Source organism: Sciurus vulgaris (genome assembly GCF_902686455.1).
Source record: "Sciurus vulgaris genome assembly, chromosome: 4".
Classification (NCBI taxonomy): Eukaryota; Metazoa; Chordata; class Mammalia; order Rodentia; family Sciuridae; genus Sciurus; species Sciurus vulgaris.
In genome coordinates, this window is record NC_136464.1 from 79,953,082 (window position 1) to 79,977,758 (window position 24,677).

The window sequence follows — 24,677 nt, forward strand, 5'->3', positions numbered from 1 at the left end:
GCATAATTAGATAATATGTAATATTTTAATTAAGAAAATGATGCACAATTACATGATAACTTTTGTTGGCTATTTGCTATGTACTCTCCATGTGTTAATTCTTTTAAAATATAGTTATTATAAATAAGTAAGTATTTATTGACTAAGTCTCTAAAAACTGCAAAATGTTGGAAACACACCAAGTATTTGAATTTTAATTTCATAAATGAAAAAAAACTCACTTGCAATTTGACTTTTTTTTTGTTTATATATTTTTTTTAATAGTAAACAAATGGGATAAATGTTGTTTCTCTGTACATGGAGTAAAGGCATACCATTTGTGTAATCATAAATTTACATAGGGTAATGTTGTTTGATTCATTCTGTTATTTTTCCCTCCCTCTACCCTTCCCACCCCTCTTTTCCCTCTATACAGTCCTTCCTTCCTCCATTCTTGCCCCCCTCCCTAAACCTAACCCTAACACTAACACTAACCCCTCCCACCCCCCATTATGTGTCATCATCTGCTTATCAACGAGATCATTCGTCCTTTGGTTTTTGAGATTGGCTTATCTCAATTAGCATGATATTCTCCAACTTCATCCATTTACCTGCAAACGCCATAATTTTATTATTCTTTATGGCTGAGTAATAGTCCATTATATATATATATATATATATATATATATATATATATATATATATATATATACCACAGTTTCTTTATCCATTCATCAACTGAAGGGCATCTAGGTTGGTTCCACAATCTGGCTATTGTGAATTGAGCAGCTATGAACATCGATGTGGCTGCATCTCTGTAGTATACTGATTTTAAGTCCTTTGGGTATAGGCCAAGGAGTGGGATAGCTGGGTCAACTGGTAGGTCCATTCCAAGTTTTCTAAGGAATCTCCACACTGCTTTCCAGAGTGGCTGCACTAATTTGCAGCTCCACCAGAAGGTATGAGTGTACCTTTTTCCCTATATCCTCTCCAACACCTATTGTTGCTTATATTCTTGATAATCGCCATTCTAATTGGGGTGATGTGGAATCTTAGGGTGGTTTTGATTTGCATTTCTCTTATTACTAAAGATGGTGAACATTTTTCCATATGTTCGTTGTGTGCTTGTAGATCTTCTTCTGTGAAGTGTCTGTTCATTTCCTTAGCCCCATTTGTTGATTGGGTTATTTGTATTCTTGGTGTAGAGTTTTTTGAGTTCTTTATATATTCTGGAGATTAGTGCTCTATCTGAAGTATGATTGGCAAAGATTTTCTCCCACTCTGTAGGCTCTTTCTTCACATTGCTGATAGTTTCCTTTGCTGAGAGAAAGCTTTTCATTTTGAATCTATCCCAGTTATTGATTCTTGCTTTTATTTCTTGTGCTATGGGAGTCCTGTTAAGGAAGTCTGCTCCTAAGCCAACAAGGTGAAGATTTGGACCTACTTTTTCTTCTATAAGATGCAGGGTCTCTGGTCTGATTTCAAGGTCCTTGATCCATTGTGAGTTGAGTTTTGTGCAGGGTGAGAGATAGGGGTTTAGTTTCATTCTGTTGCATATGGATTTCCAGTTTTCCCAGCACCATTTGTTGAAGAGGCTATCTTTTCTCCATTGCATATTTTTGGCACCTTTGTCTAGTATGAGAAAATTGTATTTATTTGGGTTTGTGTCCGTGTCCTCTGTTCTGTACCATTGATCTACCTGTCTCTTTTGGTACCAATACCATGCCGTTTTTGTTACTATTGCTTTGTAGTATAGTTGAAGTTCTGGTATTGTGATACCCCCTGTTTCTTTCTTCCTGCTAAGGATTGCTTTAGCTATTCTCGGTTTCTTATTCTTCCAGATGAATTTCATGATTGCTTACTCTATTTCTGTGAAGTACGTCATTGGGATTTTAAGTGGAATTGCATTGAATCTGTATAGCACTTTTGGTAGTATGGCCATTTTGACAATTAATTCTGCCTATCCAAGAACATGGGAGATCTTTCCATCTTCTAAGGTCTTCCTTAATTTCTTTCTTCAGTGTTTTGTAGTTTTCATTGTAGAGATCTTTTACCTCTTTGATCAGATTGATACCCAAGTATTTTATTTTTTTTGAGGCTATTGCAAATGGAGTTGTTTTCCTCATTTCCCTTTCAGCTGTTTCATCGCTTGCGTATAAAAATGCTGTAGATTTATGCGTGTTGATTTTATAGCCTGCTATTTCGCTGAATTCATTGATGAGGTCTAGAAGTTTTCTGGAGGAGGCTTTTGGATCCTCTAAATATAGAATCATGTCATCCGCAAATAGTGACAGCTTAAGTTCCTCTTTTCCTATTCGTATCCCTTTAATTTCTTTAGTCTGCCTAATTGCTCTGGCTAGAGTTTCGAGGACAATGTTGAATAGAAGTGGTGAAAGAGGACATCCCTGTCTTGTTCCTGTTTTTAAAGGGAATGGTTTCAGTTTCTCTCCATTAAGAATGATGTTGGCCATCGGCTTAGCATAAATAGCCTTTACAATGTTCAGGTATGTTCCTACTATCCCTATTTTTTCTAGTGTTTCAGCATGAAGGGGTGTTGTATATTGTCAAATGCTTTTTCTGCGTCAATTGAAATAACCATATGATTCTTATCCTTAAGTCTATTGACATGATGGATTACGTTTATTGATTTACGGATGTTAAACCATCCTTGCATTCCAGGAATGAACCCCACTTGATCGTGGTGCACAATTTTCTTAATATGTTTTTGGATACGGTTTGCCAATATTTTGTTAAGGATCTTAGCATTTATATTCATCAAGGATATTGGACTAAAATTTTCTTTCCTTGATGTGTCTTTGCCTGGTTTGGGTATGAGGGTGATATTAGCTTCATAGAATGAGTTTGGTAGGGTACCCTCCTTTTCTATTTCCTGGAATACTTTGAGAAGTATTGGAATGAGTTCTTCTTTGAAGGTCTTGTAGAACTCGGCTGAGAATCCGTCTGGTCCTGGGCTTTTCTTGGATGGTAGATTTTTAATGGCTTCTTCTATTTCATTGCTTGATATTGATCTGTTTAAATTGTGTATGTCCTCCTGGTTTAGTTTGGGAGGAGCATATGTCTCTAGAAATTTGTCAGTATCTTCAGTACTTTCTATTTTGTTGGAATACAGATTTTCAAAGTAGCTTCTCATTATGTTCTGTATCTCAGTGGTGTCTGTTGTGATATTTCCTTTTGCATCATGTATTTTAGTAATTTGAGTCTTCTCTCTCCTTCTTTCTTTGTTCGTGTGGCTAAGGGTTTATCTATTTTGTTTACTTTCTCAAAGAACCAACTTTTTGTTTTGTCAATTTTTTGAATAGTTTCTTTTGTTTCAATTTCATTGATTTCAGCTCTGATTTTAATTATTTCCTGTCTTCTACTACTTTTGCTGTTATTCTGTTCTTCTTTCTCTAGGGCTTTGAGCTGTAATGTTAGGTCATTTAATTGTTGACTTTTCATTCTTTTCTGGAATGCGCTCCATGCAATGAATTTTCCTCTTAGTACCGCTTTCATAGTGTCCCAGAGATTTTGATATGTTATATCATCATTCTCATTGACCTCTAAGAATTTTTTAATCTCCTCCCTGATGTTTTTTGTTATCCATGTTTCATTCAATAGCATATTATTTAGTCTCCAAGTGTTGGAGTAATTTCCTTTTTTTACTGTCATTGATTTCTACTCTCAGTCCATTATGATCTGATAGAACACAAGGCAGTATCTCTATTTTTTTGCATTTCCTAAGGGCTGCTTTGTGGCATAACATATTGTCTATTTTTGAGAAGGTTCCATGTGCTGCTGAGAAGAAAGTGTATCTGTTCATTGATGGATGGAATATTCTATATATGTCTATTAATTCTAGGTTATTGATTGTGTTATTGAGTTGTATGGTTTCTTTGGTTGGATTTTGTTTGGAAGATCTGTCAAGTGGTGACAGCGGTGCATTAAAGTCTCCCAGAAATATTGTGTTGTGCTCTATTTGGTTCCTGAAATTGAGAAGGATTTGTTTGATGTACAGGGATGCACCATTGTTTGGGGCATAAATATTTACTATTGTTATGTCTTCCTGATTCATGGTTCCCTTAAGCAGTATGAAATGTCCTTCTTTATCCCTTCTGACTAACTTTGGCTTGAAGTCCACTTTATCTGATATAAGGATGGAAACCCCTGCTTTTTTACTGGGTCTATGTGCGTGGTAGGTTTTTTCCCATCCTTTCACCTTTAGTCTGTGGATGTCTTTTTCTATGAGATGAGTCTCTTGCAGGCAGCATATTGTTGGGTCTTTCTTTTTAATCCATTCTGCCAGTCTATGTCTTTTGATTGATGAGTTTAGGCCATTAACGTTCAGGGTTATTATTGAGAAATGATTTGTATTCCTAGTCATTTGGCTTATTTTTGGTTTTTAAGTTGGCTTGGTTTCTCCTTTGAGTGGTTTTTCTCTAAGGTAGTTCCTCCCTTTGCTGACCTCCATTGTTGTTTTTCATTTCCTCCTCATGGAATATTTTGTTGAGAACATTCTGTAGTGCAGGATTTCTATTTGTAAATTCTTTTAACTTTTGTTTATCATGGAAGGATTTTATTTCATCTTCAAATCTGAAGGTTAGTTTTGCTGGGTATAGTATTCTTGGTTGGCAACCATGTTCTTTCAGAGCTTGAAATATGTTAGTCCAGGCCCTTCTAGTTTTTAGAGTCTGGGTTGAGAAGTCTGCTGCTATCTGTATTGGTCTCCCCCTATATGTAATCTGATGCTTTTCTCTCGCGGCCTTCAAAATCCTATCTTTATTTTGAATGTTAGGCATTTTCATTATAATGTGCCTTGGTGTGGATCTATTGTGATTCTGTGCATTTGGTGTTCTGTAAGCCTCTTGTATTTGATTTTCCATTTCATTCTTCAGGTTTGGGAAATTTTCTGATATTATTTCATTGAATAGGTTATTCATTCCTTTGGTTTGTATCTCTGTGCCTTCCTCAATCCTAATAATTCTTAAATTTGGTCTTTTCATGATGTCCCATAGTTCTTGGAGATTCTGTTCATGATTTCTTACCATCTTCTCTGTTTGGGTGACTTTATTTTCAAGATTAAATATTTTGTCTTCATTGTCTGAGGTTCTGTCTTCCAAGTGGTCTAGTCTGTTGGTGATGCTTTCCATTGAGTTTTTTATTTGGTTTATTGTCTCCTTCATTTCAAGGATTTCCGTTTTTTTTTTTTTTTTTTTTTTTTTTTTTTTTTTTTTTTTGAGAATCTCTATCTCTTTGTTGAAATGATCTTTTGCTTCCTGCAGGTGCTCTTTCAGCTTATTGGTATTATCATTCATTGCCTGCAATTGCTCTCTTACCTCATCCTTTGCTTCGCGAATCATCTTAATCATGTATAATCTGAAGTCCTTTTCTGACATTTCTTCTACCATACTGTCATTAGATTCTATTAATATGGAATCTAGATTTGTTTGGATCATTTTCTTCCCTTGTTTTTTCATGTTGTTCATGTATCTTCCCCTCTAGCGCTGCAGATCTGGGGGTATTGCAGATTTCCCCCTATAGGCTTATAGTGGCCCTATAGGTTTCCAAAATCCTTTCTTTAAGGGGAGATCAATATTAGCAGTGCCCAAACCAGACACTATGCAATCCTAGACCAAATAGCCCCTATGGGGACAATAACATCATGTAAATAAGGGAGAAAGCGACTCTGAGGGAACAGGTAAACAGAAGGAAAAGAAAGCAAGAAACGTAAAGAAATAAAAACTTAAATTTTTTTTTAAAAAAGGAGAAAAAAGAAAATCTACTGTATAATAGTCATATTGTAATGAAACCTCCCAGTGTTCAGTAGCCCGATGTATGAGAATTACCTGAGAATGAGCTTCAAGCCTCCAGCAGGCATCGCAGGATGGGATTTGCCCCATCCGATCGGAGCTTCGGCTTCCAGAATTATCCAAGATGGCTGCTCTGGCTTCCAAATGTGTTGGCAAATGGGGAGCTGCAGCTCAGGGGTGCACGTGGTCAGCTGGAGGTCCTGGAGACAGGATGCAGTTGGTCCGGCAGTGGTTCTGGAGGTCGGGTGTGTTTGGTGTGGTTGTGGGATCCAGGAGGCCGGGTGCAATCAGTTGGTCTGGGTTCCCGGTGATAGGGCACAATCAGTTGGTCTGGGGGTCCTGGCGGCAGGAAGCAGTCAGTTGATGTGAGGGCCCGAGAGGCAGGGAGTGATCGGTTGGGCTGAGGGATCCTGGAGACGGGACTCAGTCAGTCCGGCCAGGGGTCCTACAGGGCCCGGCTGTTGTCTCAAAATGGTGGCAGCCACGTGTAATCAAACCTGCAGATACTGTAACAGTGAACTTCCAGGCAGCAGCAGGCAGCTGGTTCTCCACTGGCGGTCCACGGTCAATCTGCTGGCAGCTGTCGACGATCAGGAGGTGAACCTCGAGCGTTGGGTGATGGATGGGGCAAGGCAGGCGATGGACAGGCGAGAGGCAGGCAAAAGGTGGATGACAAACGCCTGACAGTGAGCAATCTGCTCTCAAAAAAGGCGTCGATATGCTGGCAGATTGCAGGTGATCACAGCAGACAAATGGGGTAAAGAGCAGGGGATCGATAAGCAGCAAAAATTGCCTCACCAAGAAACAGATATCCTCTGCTTGAATCTGGCGTTGCGGAGCGACAAGGAACGCAGCCTCCCTCTAGACCACCATCTTGGATCCTCTCCAGTTTATCTTTAAAAACATAAGAGTAAAACAAATACCTTCCTAATGTGACTGATAAAAAGCATCCAAAATGTTATTCCAGGAAAGCTGATTTGGAGGTGCCGAGGGTGTTACTTGTATCCTGACCAGATCCTTCTGCTTCCTGGCCACCATGAGAGTCACCTCATAGATGGCACTCAGTTGGAGCCGCCCCATGGAGAGTTTGCTCACACCCACCCACCACATTTCTCTAGCTCTGACACCAGGGAGAGAGAACACATCCCCTCCAATCTGAGGGGACCTGCTGTTTTCACTCTATTCTACTCTTCTGTTCAGGAGGCAGAAGTGTCTTCTGGTCCATTGGGAGAGATGTATAAGGGTCACATTTTTGCTAAAAGAGAAGCCGTTGCTGGGCATACACTTGGACATGCTGTCATTCCTGGGCAGTCTAAGTAGACTCAGCTTTGCTCAAGGCTCCTATTTGGCCACATGAAGGATTTCTCCGGTGGGCTGCAAAAGAATCCCAAGTCTTGAAAACCAGTGTGTACAGGAATACAGGGCAGAAGAGTCTTCTAAGTTCTTCTTAAAGCATGTCGGCAGAATACAGTTATGGGTCAGACAGTGACTCAACACTGAGAGGAAATTCAGAGCAGGAAATGAACTAAAAAAGGGAAAAAGAGAATCATCAGCAGGACAGTGTCCAGGTGCCACACCCTGGTACAGCTGCTGAAGTTTGATGTGAAATTTCTGGGACCTTCAGCACTGCTGTGCTATGGATTGAATATTTGTTATTGAAGCTCAGCCCCTAGTGTGATGGTATTTGTAAAAGGGGACTTTAGGAAGTAATTAGGGCTAGAGGAGGTCATCTAACCTCATAAAGGGATGGGGCTTTCTTTCTTTAGTGACCATATAAGAAGAAGGAGAAAGAGAGAAAGAGAAAGAATATGAGCGCGCGAGAGAGCTGAGTATGAACATAGAGCACAGGCCATGTAAAGATACATCCAGAAGGAAGCCCTTTCAAAGCTAGAAAGAGAGAACTCACCAGAAACTACATAGGCTTCCCTTGACCTTAGTCCTAGTATCCAGAGGTATAAGGAAAAAAATGCTGTTGCTTAACCACCCAATTATCCACTGTATGTTATCTTGACAACCTGAGCAGATTAAGACATATTGGTGCACAGCAGCTGCTCCTCACCCACCCCTGCCTCCCTGGTGTCCCACAGACAACCCTCTACCCAGTACCAAGGCTTGAGGACTAGCCCTGAGGGGCCTCTGAAGTTCTGCTCCAGCCCTAATGGCATCAGCCATTCAGGTAGTGGGCTGTGCTCTCCCAAATGTTGAATAACTTGAGGACTACTTTTTGATTAAAAAATGGTCTCTAAAGTCCTTGACCCTCCACTCACTGGCAGATGGGGTCTGTCCTTCCCTTGAAGTTGGATAGCTAGTGATATTTTTTTCTAATAGGGTACAGAGGTAGTGATGTAATATGACTCCTGAGTCTACATCACAGAGGGCAATACGGCCTAGTTTTTGTCCACTAGATGAACAGAGCTGCCACATGAGGCACCCTCCCATCTCCAGGTCACATGCTGTGTTATGGGCAAACTATATGTGCCTTGATCAGACAAATTCCTTTTTACCCTAAGTCTCCATTTCATGTAAGAAATGTTTCTCCCACACGAAAACCCCGCCTATGTAACCCACCTCCTGCTTAGCACACCCTGCTTAGAAATGCACAGCAGTTGGAAAATGTTTCTGTTATTCTTATATAAAGCACTATTATGTTCTCTTTTCAGTTTCCATTTTTCTTGGGTAGTATACTGTACCCTGAACTGGATCATTCTGACCCACTTTCCTATGTTGCTATGGTTTTGACTTACTGGCGGCTTGTGGTTTTTGGCTATAAAAGAGATACCCTACCTTCTGCAAGGGATCGAGGTGTGCAGAGACAACTTGGTCACTGCCCCTTGACCCGCCAGTGAATAAAATTCCATGTCTTAATTCAAGACTGACCTAGTGATTTATTTCTAACACATCACAACAGCTGGAAATGCTGCATGTCAGGGCTCCACGGGGCAGTCGCAGCTGAGCCCAGCTTTCCAGTCATCTCACCCAGGCACCACATACGGGAATGAGGAATTTTCCATGTTATTGAAGTCTCTTGCTTTATAATCACCCTGACTTTTAGATCTTCCTTACTGGATTCTTGATCTAGAGAATCTGTGAACACCATTAAATTATGGTTTTACACCACTATATCTAGGGCAGCAATTATAACCAGGACCCCACCCTGCATTGAAATACAAGCACACTTAGTTTTAGACAGTGTGAGCTCAGAGTCATGAATCCAGAATCCGCCTCCCATCCCCTGACCTCAGAGTTTGCACTGCTCTCGTCTCCCTAGCATGCCCTGACCATTTGCAGACACACTCTGGAGCTTGCAAAGTGGAGCATGTTCAGAGGTCATGGCCTCAAATCAGAGTCCAACAAATAGTTGGACGTACTGGGGACATTTAGCTTTGGCAGAAGGTTTACTGGAATATGTGGGCCTTCTTCAGATATTAAAACGTTGTTATTAGGAAAGAAAGTTGTGGCTCTAGATGAGAGTCGAGAGCAGTGGGCAAGTTTGGGCTCAGTTGGAAAAGGATCTGACCTTTCAAGAAGGCAGCTCGTCTCCATTTTTTGAGGACAGTTATGTACATTCTACACATATCGAGCAGAGCCCTAGGACACCAAGGATCACTCCTGGTTGGATGCCAGGGAGAGCAGTCAAGCTGCAGGCTGGAATAGGATAAAGTGATTTTAAAGCTCCTTTCAACCCTGAAATGTTGACTACAAATCAGAAAGTAACTAGAAGTGTACTCATTCACAGTTTTTTTTCCCTGGGGCAACAGTGCCCACAGCTCCCCCTCAGTGTTCCTTCAGAGAAATGCCCACAGAGGTGCGAGGTTGGATTGCTCCCCAAAGATCCATTTCTGATCAATGAAACTGGTCTTACCCTGATCACTGTAAAAAATCCAAAAACACTTTTTGATTGTACAAATGTTTATTATTCTGCAAACCAAATATATTTAGAAAGACTACCATTGGCTTCTGTGGATATCCAGGCTCAGTGGCCCTTGGGTCAGGGTGAGAGTTGTGCTCAGGGTTTGGCATGCTGCCCTATGCTACATGCTGTGTTAGGAGTTCGTTGGCAACTGAACAAATCTAAGCCTCTTTCAACATTGTGTACTTGGGTCAGAACTTTGATTTGTAGTCTAATCTAATTAATTTGTTAACAGGATGAACTGAGAATTTCTCTTCTATCCAAAGCTTCAAGTTTTCTGATGAGGCTTTTAAATGAATATTATAGGCATCCCAATTGTCATGGAAAAGTGTCCCTTTACTAGTTTCCCCAATGGTATGAGCTCTAAAACAAAAGGGTTTTCATGGCCTTCTCACTGGTTGCTTGATAGAGAAGTATATCAGCTGAGACAGATAATCTCTGGTTCTTCCTTAGAACACTCTAGTTCTTCCTCAGAAGACCCTGGTTCAGTAGATGGGGCTGAGCCAAGGGATCTGTGTAACCTGTACCTACACAATTGACCAATAAAACTTGAGAAACAACTGTCTAGAAAGTAAAGAATGACCACTGAGCCCCTGCAGGCCCCTTCATGCTGACATATTTGTCTGGCTACAGGAATGTGAAGGTTGGCATGGTACATTCACCTGCAAATGACCGGAGGAAGAGGTAGAAAGAGGAACCCAAGGCTGGTCTCATCCTCTGGATCAGAAATATTGACTGGAAAGCACTGGAAACTGGGAGATAGAAATATAAAATCTTGGCTGAGTTTCCCACTCCACCCTTATCCATTGCCAAGGTTGTGCAAGCAGGGCTGGCAGCTCCAGCTTCTCAGCCTCTGCTCTCATTCTTCAGTGTCTTCAGGGGTCACTGCCCACCAGACTCAGCAGGGCATTCTTGTAGTCACCGCTGGTGTCATCCTGAGGGCAGAAGTCACAGTAGAGTTAGAAGGGAGGTGTTTGTGACATTGACCTGGCTGGTCAAGAGCACCTACTATTATTATTACTAGAAGTCATTTTCTTTGGGTGGGGCCCAGCTCTTTAGGTGTTCCTACACCACAGGTTCCTTACTTTTCTTCTTTCCTTGTTCTTCATTTCAGACTACTGCTTTGTATCTCTTTTTTTTTTAAATTTTCTTACTAATTACATGGGAGGTGGTTGTAAAAAATGGATCACAGAGACAGTGTGCTCTTAAATAAGAAAGGTGTGTGGGTGACTTCATTACTCCATCTTTTGCCCTGGGGCTCTTTCCCATGTTTCACTCAGGCACTCAACCATTCACTTACTCAACACAACCTGTTATTCTTTCAACACCTGCTATTGTAGTTCAGGGAGGCAAGTGCTATGGTGTGAATCTGAAATGTCCACCAAAAGTTCATGTGTTGAAGGCTTATTCTCCAATGCAGTCATGTTCTGAGGTCCAGCTTTTGGGAAATGATTGGATGATGAGGTCTCTGATCTCATCAGTGGATTAATCCATTGATAGATCATTAATTTGATGGCATTATTAGGAGGTAGTGGAAAGTGTAGTAGGTGGGGGTTATTTGGAGGAAGTAGGTCACTGGGGGTGCACTGAAGGGTACTTCTTGTCCCTCACCCCTTTATCCTTCTCTCTTTGCTTCCCAGCTCCTTGAGGTAAGCAGCTTTGCTCCACTACATCCCCTCTGCTGTGACACTCTGCCTCACCACAGGTCTGCAGCAATGGAGTCAGTGAACCATGGACTGCAACTTTTAAAATCATGAGCTGAAATAAATCTTCCCTCCTGTAAGTTGTTATTTTCAGGTATTTGGTCACAGTAATTTAAAGCTAAGTTCACCAAGATTGAAAGCAGGGCATCCAGAGCTGTAGCTGGAGGCAGGGCCATGGGGCAGAAAGAGCTCAGGCTTTGGGCCACTGACACGTAATGTGGCCCTGTCATCCTACACTGACCATACCTTAACCTCTGTGAGACATTCTGTCCTCTACAAAATGCCATCAGTGTTGGCAGACATCTTGCTGAGATGTAGTGAGGAGTGAATGGTAGGAAGAAGATGAGCCTGCCTACTCAGCAACCAGCTGATATAAGGATCGAACAATGTTTCTTCCCCTGTAAGATGGACCCAACAGATCCAATAACTCCATTTCTTAGTCATTAGCAGGTCTTAATAGGACTGCCTAGTCATGGCATGTAGAGCCAGGGGAACAGGCAAGGGGAAACCACCCAGTTCTCTTTTTCTGTGGTTAAGGACACTGGGCCCAAAGAGGGTAGTGGTAGGTGAGGGGAAGGACTGGAGCTAGTTCTGCTTTGCTCTGAAGAAGTTTAAATCTCAGGAAATATCTATTCCTTGATAGTTTAGGAAAATTTACCAAGAATCTTGTTGTTTTTTAACTACATTTTCTAAAGAAAAATGTTTGGTTCTCTCATTCACAACTCCAACTGAATTTTTCTTAAGTGACAACATTAGGAAACAAAAATCAAAATCTATTGCTGGATAAATAGCTGCACTTTTTTTTTTTAAATTTTTTGTCTGAAATCATTAGTCTGCTAAGTTTACATTTCTACCACAGGGTCTACATCTTAGGTTGAAGTGATCAGTTCACCTAATAGAGTTTTTGTTCTTTGGAAATGTTCTGTGGCTCTAACTGAAATGCTGAGAAGGAATCTTTCCAATGGCATAAATAACCATGTGTGGTTGAGAGGATTCATGAAAATCTGCTTTGACATAGTAGCAGACTAGGCTGGTTTGTGCTTAGCCCTCCTGTCTCCTGCCTCCTGACAAAGTTGCCTGGGAAGTCTAAAACAAAACAAAGAATAATTCCAGCCCTTCCCTACCCCCTGCCTATTTGCTGCCCCATTCTGAAACATCTTAAAGCAGAAGTGTTTTTGTTTTTAAACATACAGTCATCTTTCAGCAGGAAATAGATTCCAGGATCTTCCTTCCTCCCACCATGGGTATAAAAATCTGCAGATGCTTGATTAAGTACCTTATACAAAATGGTGTAGTATTTGCATATAAACTGCATACATTCTTCTGAATACTTATATAATCGTATCTAGATTACTTACAGTACCTAAAACAATGTAAGTGCATTATCAATAGTTGTTTTATTGTATGATTTAGGGAATAATAACATGAAAAAAAGGCCTGTGCATGTTCAACACAGATGAAATTTTTTTCTGAATACTTTTGGTCGAATCCACAGATGCAGAACATAAGGTATGGAATCCAAAGAGACCACAGGCAAATTGTATTGCAAACCATGTATTTCTTAGAAAATAGAGTAGCAACCAAACCTTTATAGAAGAACTAGTGACTTCATTTAGTAGCTAATGAAGACTTGCACATGAGTATCATGATTTGACTTACGTTAATGAAATTGTCAAGGTCTCAATTTGCATTGATTGCCATATGAGCTATTTTTTTCTCATAGTTGTAGTCATGTAACAATCACTCTACATTTGAAGACTTAGAATTTTCACTAACCAAAATCTGGTTAAGCAATTCACTGGAGCCCATCCAATATATTTCCCCAAAAGTTTTCTGCCAGGACTATTTAAATCTAGACTGAGCAGAGTCCCAATTTACTAAAGGATTTGCTCTCATTGATTTCTCAAACAGGAATTCTGCTACAAGGATTGCATGTATTTTCAAAGGCATAATCATAACTCATATGCAAAGTCAACTTCTTGAGCCAGACACAGAGGGAGTTCCTTGCTTTGACCTCCGTTTTTTCCCTCTGAGGTTCCCCTTGGGCTCTAGCCACACTGCCCTCTTTCTTGTTGCCTGCATTCATCATAAAGTAATCAATTCAAGCATGTGATGCCCACAGGAAAGGGGTGGTCATTTTGCACATAGGTCATAACATCTAGGTCTCTCAGTAATGTTTATGTCACAAACTGGAGTGAAAATTGGGAACTCATGACTTACCATGATCATGCTGCTGAGGGTCTTGCCATACATCTTCTTGAATTCACCCTTGATAAGATTTAAATCAATTTCACTCCTGGAAACAATGTTCCTTATCAGGGTCCCATCACGTGTCCCTGGTCCCTGGATGAGACAGTAGCAATCAACCATCACTTCTCACCTTTCCTGTCCACCTCAATAGTCAAGGACGAATCTCAATATCTTTTCACTCACTCTTCAGGCCTCTTTCCTTTCTAGAACCCAGGTGCCCCAAATTGCATTGTGCGTTTGGTTTGCCACATTAGATTCTAGACGCAAAAATTCACAACTCCAGAAACAATACTTCTTTCTAGAGAAGCAGCACATCAAAATTGACTTAAATGGCCATTTCATACATAGGATTTTCCCACTCTTTCATCCCAGACCAGTCTCACATCAGATGAAGCTACCTGGGAATCCCATGCCTTTTCTCATTTCTGGAGTTTGGGGTTTCTGGCCTGCCTCTTATTTTAGGTGGTGTCAGCAACCATGTATCAGAGAAGAAGGGCACTGACTCTATCCTTGGAGAATCAAGTTAACGATCTTCCAGTTAGTTTCTAACTAACATCAGAAACTGTGATGAGTGAGTTGGGCATCTGTTTCTGTGACTCAGGTAGCCTTTTGTACAACAGGCAAATCAAGGTGTCACAGGCAAATGCACTATGTGTGGCAATTTTCCTCTGAACTTGACCATGGCAAGGGTGTCTTCATTCCTGGAAATTCTTGCCTGTGACCTCTAGTACAAATCTGCTGTCATGGAGGCCATGTGGTACAATGAAAAGAACAAATGGACAGGCTTAAGTTCAATTCACAGCAGCTCTACCACTTAGCAGCTGGGTAATCTTGAGTGGGAGCCTCAGTTATACAATCTTTAGGATGGCAATGACAATATGGATCTCCTAGAATGGTAACAGTTCAGTACAATGGACACCCTTGCATGCACCTGTTCAAATTCCCCTGCAGTTGTGATTTCTCTTTTCTAGACTCAGTTTTCCCTGAGAACTTAAACCTTTCTGATGTTCAAGAGATGAGAATAAAAGAAACCTCAGTGTTGAAGACAGTGGTTATCCACTGTCTCTGAGCTTCCTGGTTATCCAGTTGGTGACATATATGGCAGACTGTAAGGGAGGCAATAGATAGAAAAGTTACCTTCATGGCATAGTGGAGTCTCTCTGCAAAGTAGCTATGAAGGTTGTGGGTGCATTTCACTGGAAAACAGAAAAACTCTGTTAGTATTCTCAAGGTTGTAGGCGGTGTTGCACATACCTTCATTTAATTATGCTTTGTCTCAAGTGTTAGAGGTTAGCATTGCCAAGTCTTGGCATATTTGTTTGTGCCTTGCCTAATTAATAATCTCTGGCAGGGAACAATGCAGATATGCAGGACCCCACTGTGCTGGGCACTTCATGATCATTTCTCTTCAAAGTCTCACTCACTGTCATGTCTCAGATGAGTCCAAGCAACAAGTCCAAAGCAACTGCACCGTTGAGGCAGGGTTTAAACTCCTGCCTATATCCCTCAAAGCTTTGTACCAGGAGGTGAGGCAGAAAAGGGAGACTGGGACACTAGGCATAGATCCAAAGTCCAGATCAGGCAGGTAAAATGGTGAGATATGAAATCCACTGGGCATCCACAGGGTTAGATAAGCCAGAGGACAGCTTAGACCCAGCACTGTCCCTAGGCTCTCACCCAGACACCACCAAGAATTCCACGGTTCCACAGAGGCATCACAGCATGACAGCCAGGACCTCAGAGAGCCCTACCAGCAGGAATCCTGCATTTTTAATTACTATGTGATTAGTGCAGCTCAGCTCAGGGGGACCAATTCACCAGGAACACCTGATTGAGAGAGTGGACACCTTATTGAGAGAGAAGACCCTATTCTTGCTCTTTCATGAAGCATCTGTCATGGATGTCCCTGGAGAGAGTTGGCATCTGCATGAGGAGGTAACATTTCAAGCCAAGGCTGCATAAGAAGTGTGGGATTTGAGGGACATAGGTATGTGTTTAAACTCGTCTCAATGGTGTGGTGTGACTTCTTTGCTTGACAACCCTGACTCATATGTGACGTGAGAGAGTGAGATTTGAGGAGAAATGAACAGGAAGTGCCCAGCACAGTGGGGCCCCACACACCTCTACTCTTCCCTACCAGAGGATATTAACTAGGAGGTTTTGTTATTTAGGACCTAAGGGCTGACAGTGTTGCTGACATGGGGTAGTGGGTGTGCCTAGATGCTCCAACATAGACTGGATTTTATAACCAGGCTCTAAGCTGTCTGGGGAATCTCAGAAAACAGCATTTACAAGAGAGACAGTGTTGAGGTAAGAGTGCCTTCATTGCTGGGCTCCACACAGAGGCAGCCTGGTGTGGTGATGAGTGCCTCAGCCCAGTAGCCCTGACCTCAGCTCCACTGCATGAGGTGTAGAGATGTCCTGTTGCCTGGGCTACAGGTCTCTACTCTGCAAAGACTTTCTACTGTGATTTCAGCTCTGAATCTTAAGATGTGCTCTAGACTGGGTCCTGCTGATTTCCTGCTATGAGGAAGGTTCTTGACACTACTGGTATTGGACTACTAAACCTTTGCTGGCACTCAAATCTCACATCATCATTTCTGCAATTGCATTTCTGGCTCTGGTTCAGAAGAGTGACTTTGTTCAAGGTCTTGCAACAAGAAAGAGAATGCTCCCTGGGCATGTGCATGCATGCACGTACACACACACACACACACAAAACTAAAACAAAACAGAAAAACAATCTCTTAAACACACTGTCACACACCTGCATACATGCATGCATATACTCACATTCACACTGTCACACACCTGCACACTCATGCATGTACTCACTTTCTTGCATATACATGCACATAACCACACATAAACACACTACCTTTCAAACACATCTCCACATGCATGCACACATTCATGCACACATTCTCACTCATAACTCATGCACATCCTCACATATTTACATTTACACCCAATCACACTCATGTTCTTTCTTTAACACATGTCCACCTGCTTACACATATATACACACCCTCATATGGGTGCCATGTAGACAGCACTGAGATTCCTTGGCAGGACACACTGAGACTCTCTGGGTGGAACAATCCTAGGATACATGCTGAGGGAATGGGGTTTGTGTAGAGAACCCATGAAGATGAACATGGGGTCCAGTTGCTTGCTGTTGCCTGGGACCTTTGCCCTTTGCCCTCTGTGTTGCCCACAGCCTATGGACATATGTGCATCTGAGCACTGTGCCGCTGTTCTTACCCACAGTGAGCATGGCCTCCTCCAGTGAGCCATGGGTCTCGCTCTTGATGCTGTCCTCAATGCTCTTGTTGGCAATTTTCTCATACTCCTCGAAGACTGTGGAGAGAGGGCTCCACTTAGGGGACTCGCAGATTATAGACTACACTCAGAGAGCCCACCCTCACCACCCTCTTGGTTGAAAGGGAGTCCAAGGCTCTGTGGCTTTCTCCCCAACCCCACAATTGACAAGGCTGTACACTGGACATTCACCACAGAAGGAGAGCCCTAAATCCAGGGCAGCTCCTGTGTCCTGGCATTGCCTTCCTCTGCTCCATACCTCTCATCAGGTGAGTGGCACTGCGTGTGCACAAGATGGTGATGAATTTCATCTCATCGGTCCCATGAATCTTCTCTCCTGCTGCATAGAGATCCGAGCATTAGGACACCCAGAACAAGCCCACAAAGAAGAAAATGGAGTTAGAGGACAGAACCCCAGAGCCCCAGAGCTGGGGCTGATGGGCAGGTCCTGTTCATTTAACAAGGCCAGTATCTCTGCATGGCTGTTTTTATGATAAGGAGTTCACTATCCTATCCTCCTTTTATCCCAGTAGCTCTGGCTTAAATTATTTCTTCCACACTGGGACTGAAGGTACTTTAGGAAAAGCAAACCCCTCCCCTACCTCTGGGCAGCACTGAGCAGGTTGGCACAGGGAAATCTGTACATGCATTTCCGGCACTGGCCTGGTGCCCCTAGGTTTATGGGCTTGTCCTGGTAGGACAGAGCTTCAACCCATACCCTATAATCCAAGTTACTGTTCTTCCTTCACATCTACCCAGCACCTCCACTTCCCTTCTCAGACACCAGAGGGCAGAAGTGAGCAGGGCAGGTCCCCCCCATGTCAAAGAACGCCCCATGGGAAAAGGAGCCAGGTGTAGTACCCAAGTCAACCCTTGAAGTCCAGATAATAGAGGCCAGACAGCCTCACCTGTGCATCCTGAAGGGCCAGTTCTGGGTCCACAAAGCCACTCACATCGTCCCTGCTCCCCTAGGAACACAGACAACAGTTCTGTAAGACAGGGTGGCAACCAGAACAGTTGGAGCTGAAGGGACAATGGGGCTTAGAGGACAGGCAGGACTCTGCAGCTTCTTGGCCATGGACATTTAGAAAGCCAATTATCCTCTCCACACCCTGGATTTCTCATTTGTATAACAGAAGAAACACTGTTATACATTGTTTAGGGTTGGGGATTCAGAGAGCTAGATAAAAAGCCTGGCATGGGACCTACATGAAGGACCTGATCGTGACAGGCTGCTCATCTCTCAATTTCAAGGTGCCTTCACCTGAATGAGTCTGGAGAGGCACAGAGGCTCCGTAGTCAGGCCCTTCCAACCATGCCGAGATGTACCTAATACACCCAAGCCCAGATCCCAGTGGCTCTACTTTATAGCTGCTCCCTGGGGTGAGCTGTTGGGATCCCTAAGCCATGGGGACCTAGGAACCCGGTGATACCTGCAGGAGGCACACCAGGATCCGCTCCAGGTAGCCGCTCGTGTCTGCTTGGATATCTTCCTCCAGGCTGGACCCATAGTCTGCATGGAAATATGACCAGGAGGCATGAAAGAGACCGAGGGCCTCCTCAGGGCCTGATTTCCTCCTTTCAGCCCTGTCTCCCACATCTCTCCCCATTAAAGTCTTCTAGGAAGGATGAGCTCTTGGCATAGGACCAGAATACAATGCTTAGGTGGCCAACTGGCAATCACCTGACATCGTTTAGAGCCACAAGTGACATAAATGCCCAACCAAGCTCAAAGCACAGTGATGGACAAGGTGAAATAGCCAGACCAGGACCTGCTGATACAGCTCCATTTCATCACTAGGTTTGGCAAGGCCAAATCTTTCAGGCAAACTTCCCCACTGAGTCCACAAGATGGAGGCCTGACTGGTCTCTGCTTTCCTTGCACTGGTCACTACACAGGATAAGTGACCAGTGGCCCCATGACAATGAGACCCTAGCAGATGATCTTCCACTATTCCCTGGGGCAGCCTGTGCACAGCCAGGAAAGAGCCACCATGTCTATTGCTGAAGCAGACTGTGGTGACAATGCTAGAGGGGCAGTGTGGTGAGGCCCACGCTCCTCCCCACAGAAGCCCTTGAGATCAGATCTGAATCATGTCCAGTCTCACTGTCAGGTTCACAACTTGGCACATGTAGATGCTTAGCTACATCTACAAGTCCTTTCCATTGTGTCCTAGTACACTGTCAACTCTCATTACCTGCCCAGCAGCCAAAACCTGTGACATTTCCATGTGAGGCCCCCCAACCCATCTTTGCAGCTGCCTTACCCTCCTCATATGCCTTCATTATCTCCCACAGCTGGTGTTTGGTCCGAGAGGCCAGGATCTCAATGATGACTTCCTCTTTGGTTCCTAAGCCCTGGGGACAGAAACCTTTGTGCGCTGGAGTGCTCTACCGATGACCTCCAACCGTCCACATCAGTTTTTCTCCAGTTGCTTGAACTTCAGAAAGCACCGCTACTGCTCTGCCCACTTCAGTGGGGCCTCTGTTGGAGGTTGTTACTAGGGGAAACTTCACATTTGTGTTCAGTGATGGATACAGTGAGCAAGCTCTGTTCCAATTCTCCCTCCTTAGCTGGGTGGTCTCATATAGGTGGCTCCACCTGCTGAGCCTAAGCATCTTTATCTGTAAACAGGGATAATAAACTGCCCTCAACCTGAAGGAGGGATTAGAGATCAAAATGTAAAATGCCTGACACCACCCAGGCAGTGAGCAGCTTGTCAGTGGAAATGATCATTGTCACTGGGGTCCTTGTTCCTCCTAATATGCCAAACCAGAAGGTGTGCCAAGAAGTTTAAAGTGAGCCCCAGGAACTGTGTGTGGGACTGTAAAACTGGCTTACTAATACTACTGCACACCAGTTCTGACCCCATTTTGAGAAGTACTGAGTTGGACCCCATAATGGTCAGTCAATTGCTGTATTTGGTGGTCATCTGAGCAGCAAACTTGCTGGGCTCATCCAACACCCAGGTGGTCACTCCAAATGGTGGCTCAGAGAAATTACCTTCATGGCATCGTGCAGCTCCTTGGCCTCATATCTGTATGGTGGATACATGAGGGCCACGATGAGTCTCTCAAACTTGCCACTCAGCTCTGACTTCAAGGTTTCAGTGAGATCCTAAGGCAGAAAGAAGGAAAGAAGATTATACTATCCTCTAGGCCCATGGGAGTGCAGGCAACAGGTGGCAGCTGGCCCAGGGGCTAGGGCTGGATTCTCTTGTGGGCTCTGCCATGTGCTGCCTGGGGTCTCTTGGGTCAGTTCCTTGGCCTGTCTAAGCATCAGCATCTTGACCTGTTGAAAACAAATAATAGAATCCTGATTCATACCATTGCTTAAGGGGTGATGGAGAGACAGGTGACTCAACTCAGCACTCAGTTTAGTGATGATCATATCCTAAGCAAAACGGCCATTGCTCACCAGCCTGCAAGCTCTGAGGGTGGCAGTGTGCTGCTTTCTCACCATTAAATGACTGTTACTTGGCTCATAGGCATGGGAGAAAGAAGGAAGGAAGGAAGGAAGGAAGGAAGGAAGGAAGGAAGGAAGGAAGGAAGGAAGGGAGGGAGGGAGGGAGGGAGGGAGGGAGGGAGGGAGGGAGGAAGGAAGAAAAAAAGGGTTCTTATACGTGTGTCTTTCAAAGGGTACACATCTCTACAAGGAACCACCAGGCCACACCTAGCTAACTGGCATAAGAATAACAGAAAGACCAAGGGCTTTGTTAGACCTGAATTTAAATTACAACCTTGTTGGTTACAGGTAGTAGAACATTGAGTATTACCCAACCTCTCTGAATGTTAGTTTCTCCAAAGGTTGAATGCAAAGAATAATGCACAGCTCTGAAGATTAAGGGAGAAGAATTATAAACTGCATGCTAATTTCTCCAAGGGAATATTTGGACTTTATCACTGATCTTCTGGATTAAATTTCCAAAGATAACAATTGAGCCAATGAAGATTTGTAGGCCACTGTAGCTATGCATGCATTTATTCCTGTTAGAGTACACCCCTAATTATCTGGTTCCGTTCTAGTGGCAGCAGAGAGGTGAAATGCTCCTGCAGTACCCAGGTGGCCAAAGGCAGGGGGGCCAGTGCACGTAGTTCAAATGTTGGGAGAAGGTGCCTGTGCCATGAAACAGAAGGGAGGTGGGCCTACATTGTGGGGCCATGAGAGAGTGATCACCTCGGGGAGCTGGATGAGTGAAACCTGGAGTCAGGAAACAACCCCAAGCAGCTTGGACAACTGTGAGAACTGCACTGGAGAGAAGATGGGAGAAGTGGGGTCAGACTGTCGAAGACCAACACAAGATTGGGGCTGAGCAGCTATAAATAGGTTTTCAAGATAAAATAGATGGCCATTCAAACTTGAACTTCAGATGGATAACGAATAATTGTTTAGTGTAAGACTGTCCTATATGTCCATATTTCCAGTAAGCTGACTGTAGAGATGGGACTCATTCAGCATGGAGCCACCTCTAAGGCTGCAGTCCCCAGCCCTCCCTTTACCTTGCTAAACTGACCCTTGAAGGACTTGGAGATCTGCTGCCGCTGGGCATTGCTTCTCTTGGTAAGCATGTCGGTGATAGCCTGTTCGTTGGTCCCTGTAGATACATAGCATGAAAGCCACTACTACCTCCTGGAGACCAAGAGAGTGCTGGGGTTGGGGGAAAACAACTGCTTGGTGGCTGAGCAGTGGGGCCATACCAAATGCTCTGATGATTTTCATCGAGTGAGTAAGAGGTAGAGAATCCACCTCTTCACTATCCACCTTCCACCTACATTATGTTGGAGTAGATCTCAGGCCCAGCCTTGCAGGGATAGAATCTGAGGACCAGGTGGCTCTGGATATCATCCCTGGGTCTTAGGAGCTTGGTTAAGTGAGATATCCATCCCTTCCCCACCCCTCATGTTGGTCATAGTGGGAGAAGGTCACAAGTGAATATCCACAACCCCCTGGATCTTAGACCCATAGAGCAGCTCATGGACCTATGCCACTGGAAAAGCAGGCTTACCTCTCAGAGTCTGTTTTCTCATTTGGTAAGTGGGGTTACAGCAAAGAACTTGGCAGGAAGCTATTTGAGAAAGCTTCAGGGCCTTGATGAGAATGCTAGTTCTTAATGCCCCAGTTCACCAGGCAGAGCCAAGTAAGGAGTAAATCCTTTCTGGGAAGAGACCAGGGCTTATCTTCTGACTGGGCCATCCAAATGGGCCTTTCCAACTCACAGCTGTGATGAGGGCGGAATTGGGCCAATGCTGGAAACAGAAGGAAGCCGACTCCATGGCCAGCCAACACAGTATGCTTCTACGGTACCCAGATGGCCAAAGACAAAGGGGAGTGCATGTAGATCCAATGGGAAACAAACTGCAGAACCCACGTGATTAATGCCCCCTTGGTTCAGCTCCACTGAACTCCTGTCCACTGCCCATGCCAGGCCCAGTACTTTCATCATCTCATTCAAAATGCAAAGCGATACAGATTTCTTTGGGCCATTTTACAAGTGAGAAAACCCAGAGCACACAGCAAATAGCCTCCCCTTTCCCTATTACTCAGGGAGGAACATCTGTTGTCTTCTTCTCCAGTCTTGGTAGGGAGGTCAGTACTGACCACTAACGGGGAAGCTAGCATCAGTGTAATTCTCTGCATGACAGTAACTCTCAGGGCTGTGACTGCAGAGGCAAAGCCCCAGAGAGGCCCAGTCCTCCAGTAGCAGGCCATGGATGTCCACTCACCAATTCCCTTCATGGCTTTGTAGAGGATCTCTGCATCTGGGTCTGGACTGAAGTGGGGGCTGCCCTTCACTGTGACACCCTCCTGTTCAACCTGCAAAGAACCAAGACTGCTTGGAAGCAGGCAGGGCTAGGAAGGACAGTGCAGACTCCTGGCCCTTGTGGTAGACTGCACTATATGGTGAGCACTTTTCTTGGACACTGGGAACAGCTTGGACCTTGAAGGTCAGAAGCTGAGCCCTCCAACTCCTCGTCCAACAGACTGGAACCAACAGGACCAGAGCTTTCAGGGAGAAGTCATGAAAACTCTGCCAACCTCATCTTACCATTTGAGGGCAGGCAACAAGGCCTGCCATCCCCAACTCCTTCCACCCCATCATCAGACAGCAGGAATGGTGAAAAATCAGTGCATGAGAAAAGGTTTTCTGAAGGGCCCTGGGTGTAGTCGGAGGTAAAGTGCTTGCCAGGCTTGTGTGCAGCCCTGGGTTTCATTCCCAGTACCCCCCCCCCCACACACACACAAAGTCTTTGATAATCCCCAGTACTGCAAACAAAACAAAAAAAGAGAAAAAGCATTCCTAAGACTGAATAGCTGCCTGAAAGTGCAGACATGGCTGGATGACTGGAGAGCTGGGCATGCTTTTGTGTCTCCAGTGGCTTGAGCTCAGCCTACCCTCTCCTAATGAGTGGGTACTTCACAGAAATTTAGAGGACCAGGCACCTTGCTGAGCATCCTGGCAGCTCAGAGCATTTGCACATCCAAAGGTTCATGTGGGTCTCAGGATGCGGTTTAGAAGGAACTGCAGGATGAGTGAGGATTGTGAAATAGACCAGATAACCTAAGTACCTGGGCCCTTGACTTGAAAACCTCTAATCCAGGGCTTGACTAAGGGCTCTCTAGATTTGTGCCTAGCATAATTTCTCAGATACTTAAGAGACGGAGGATCCCTCTTGAGTAGGTGTTTTCTGGGAGAAATGGTGAATAGTGAGGGATATTGGAGATAGGCATTGAATCTGAAGGACCCTTAGAGATTCTTCAAATGGAAAGGAGTACAGTCACGTTGTTTCATGTTCCACTTACCTGTCCACCTATCTCTTTCATCGTCCCCCATCTGCCCACTCATCTATTCCTCCGTTCTCTACTCAGCCGTCCTAACACCACATCTGTCTACCTTTCCTTCTTTCCATACGCTCTCCTTCCTTTCTTCCATCTATTCATCCAACTTCCTCCATTCCACTTTCTTCCCTTCTCTTTCCTCCCTCCCTCCCTTCCTCCATTGATCCATTCATCTACCCTTTTATGTAAATCCTGTTAGATCCTGAAAACACTGTAGATTTCTACCTACTGTATATCTGTAAGGCTATCTCTTTTGAGTAAAGATTTTTTTTTTTGCTTGAATTTCAAATGTCTGATGACAAATCTGTCTCATTTCTTAGCACCATATTTTACGACAGAACCTGTTGGCAATAAATTTGGTGTAAATTCCATCCAGATGACCACTGTGGTTCCAGATGTGGCCCAACTATGTGCACACATACCTTGTGTCCCTTGCTTTTAGAGCCCCATACTGCTGTTAGGAGTTTGTGACCAGAGCCTTCCTGTGTCAGGTGCTTTGGATTTCATCAACTTCCCCAACAGTCACATTCAGCAGGTGTTAATGTCCCAATTTATAGGAGAGGCAGCCGGACTCAGTCCCACAGCTAATGAGCAGAGGTATTGGGACTTTACTCGTGGCCTGACTCAGAGCTCTGTTTACTTCTCCCACTCAATTCATGATTCAATCTTTCCCAGACACTGGGTTTTCTTGGGACACTTCACTGAAGAAGGCCTCACCCACAGGAATGCAGATCGTCTGGGACCCTGAGGGACAACAGAGCATTCTGTGTCTAGTTCTGCCCCTGCCCCCAAGTTGGCATCCAAGGGTCTATGACTCAGCAGGCTGTGTGACCCAACTGGAAGATAGGGTTGGGAGCATTATTTGTTAT

The 24,677-nt window shown here is 44.0% G+C and overlaps 2 protein-coding genes across 7 annotated transcripts in view; one reads left to right on the plus strand and one right to left on the minus strand.

Annotated features, from left to right (window-relative positions):
• Window positions 1-24,677, plus strand: part of LOC306660181 (protein prenyltransferase alpha subunit repeat-containing protein 1-like) — a 631,547-nt gene that overhangs the window by 391,467 nt on the left and 215,403 nt on the right.
• LOC306660171 (annexin A8-like protein 1) overlaps window positions 1-24,677 on the minus strand; it is a 94,648-nt gene that overhangs the window by 68,899 nt on the left and 1,072 nt on the right. For 2 of the 7 annotated variants that reach the window (XM_079138349.1, XM_079138352.1), the window contains exons 2-12: window positions 22,695-22,785; window positions 21,977-22,189; window positions 21,471-21,565; window positions 19,975-20,088; window positions 19,238-19,328; window positions 18,404-18,483; window positions 17,878-17,938; window positions 17,230-17,322; window positions 16,914-17,009; window positions 14,787-14,845; window positions 13,620-13,742 (exon numbers count right to left, since the gene is read on the minus strand). In XM_079138349.1, coding sequence (XP_078994475.1) covers window positions 13,620-13,742; window positions 14,787-14,845; window positions 16,914-17,009; window positions 17,230-17,322; window positions 17,878-17,938; window positions 18,404-18,483; window positions 19,238-19,328; window positions 19,975-20,088; window positions 21,471-21,565; window positions 21,977-21,998 — 834 coding nt within the window. In that variant the 5' untranslated portion in view covers window positions 21,999-22,189; window positions 22,695-22,785. Of the gene's footprint in view, window positions 1-9,677; window positions 10,632-13,619; window positions 13,743-14,786; window positions 14,846-16,913; window positions 17,010-17,229; window positions 17,323-17,877; window positions 17,939-18,403; window positions 18,484-19,237; window positions 19,329-19,974; window positions 20,089-21,470; window positions 21,566-21,976; window positions 22,190-22,694; window positions 22,786-24,677 lie in introns of those variants that run through there. The other 5 variants (XM_079138351.1, XM_079138350.1, XM_079138355.1 and 2 more) reach the window with 5 other exon arrangements.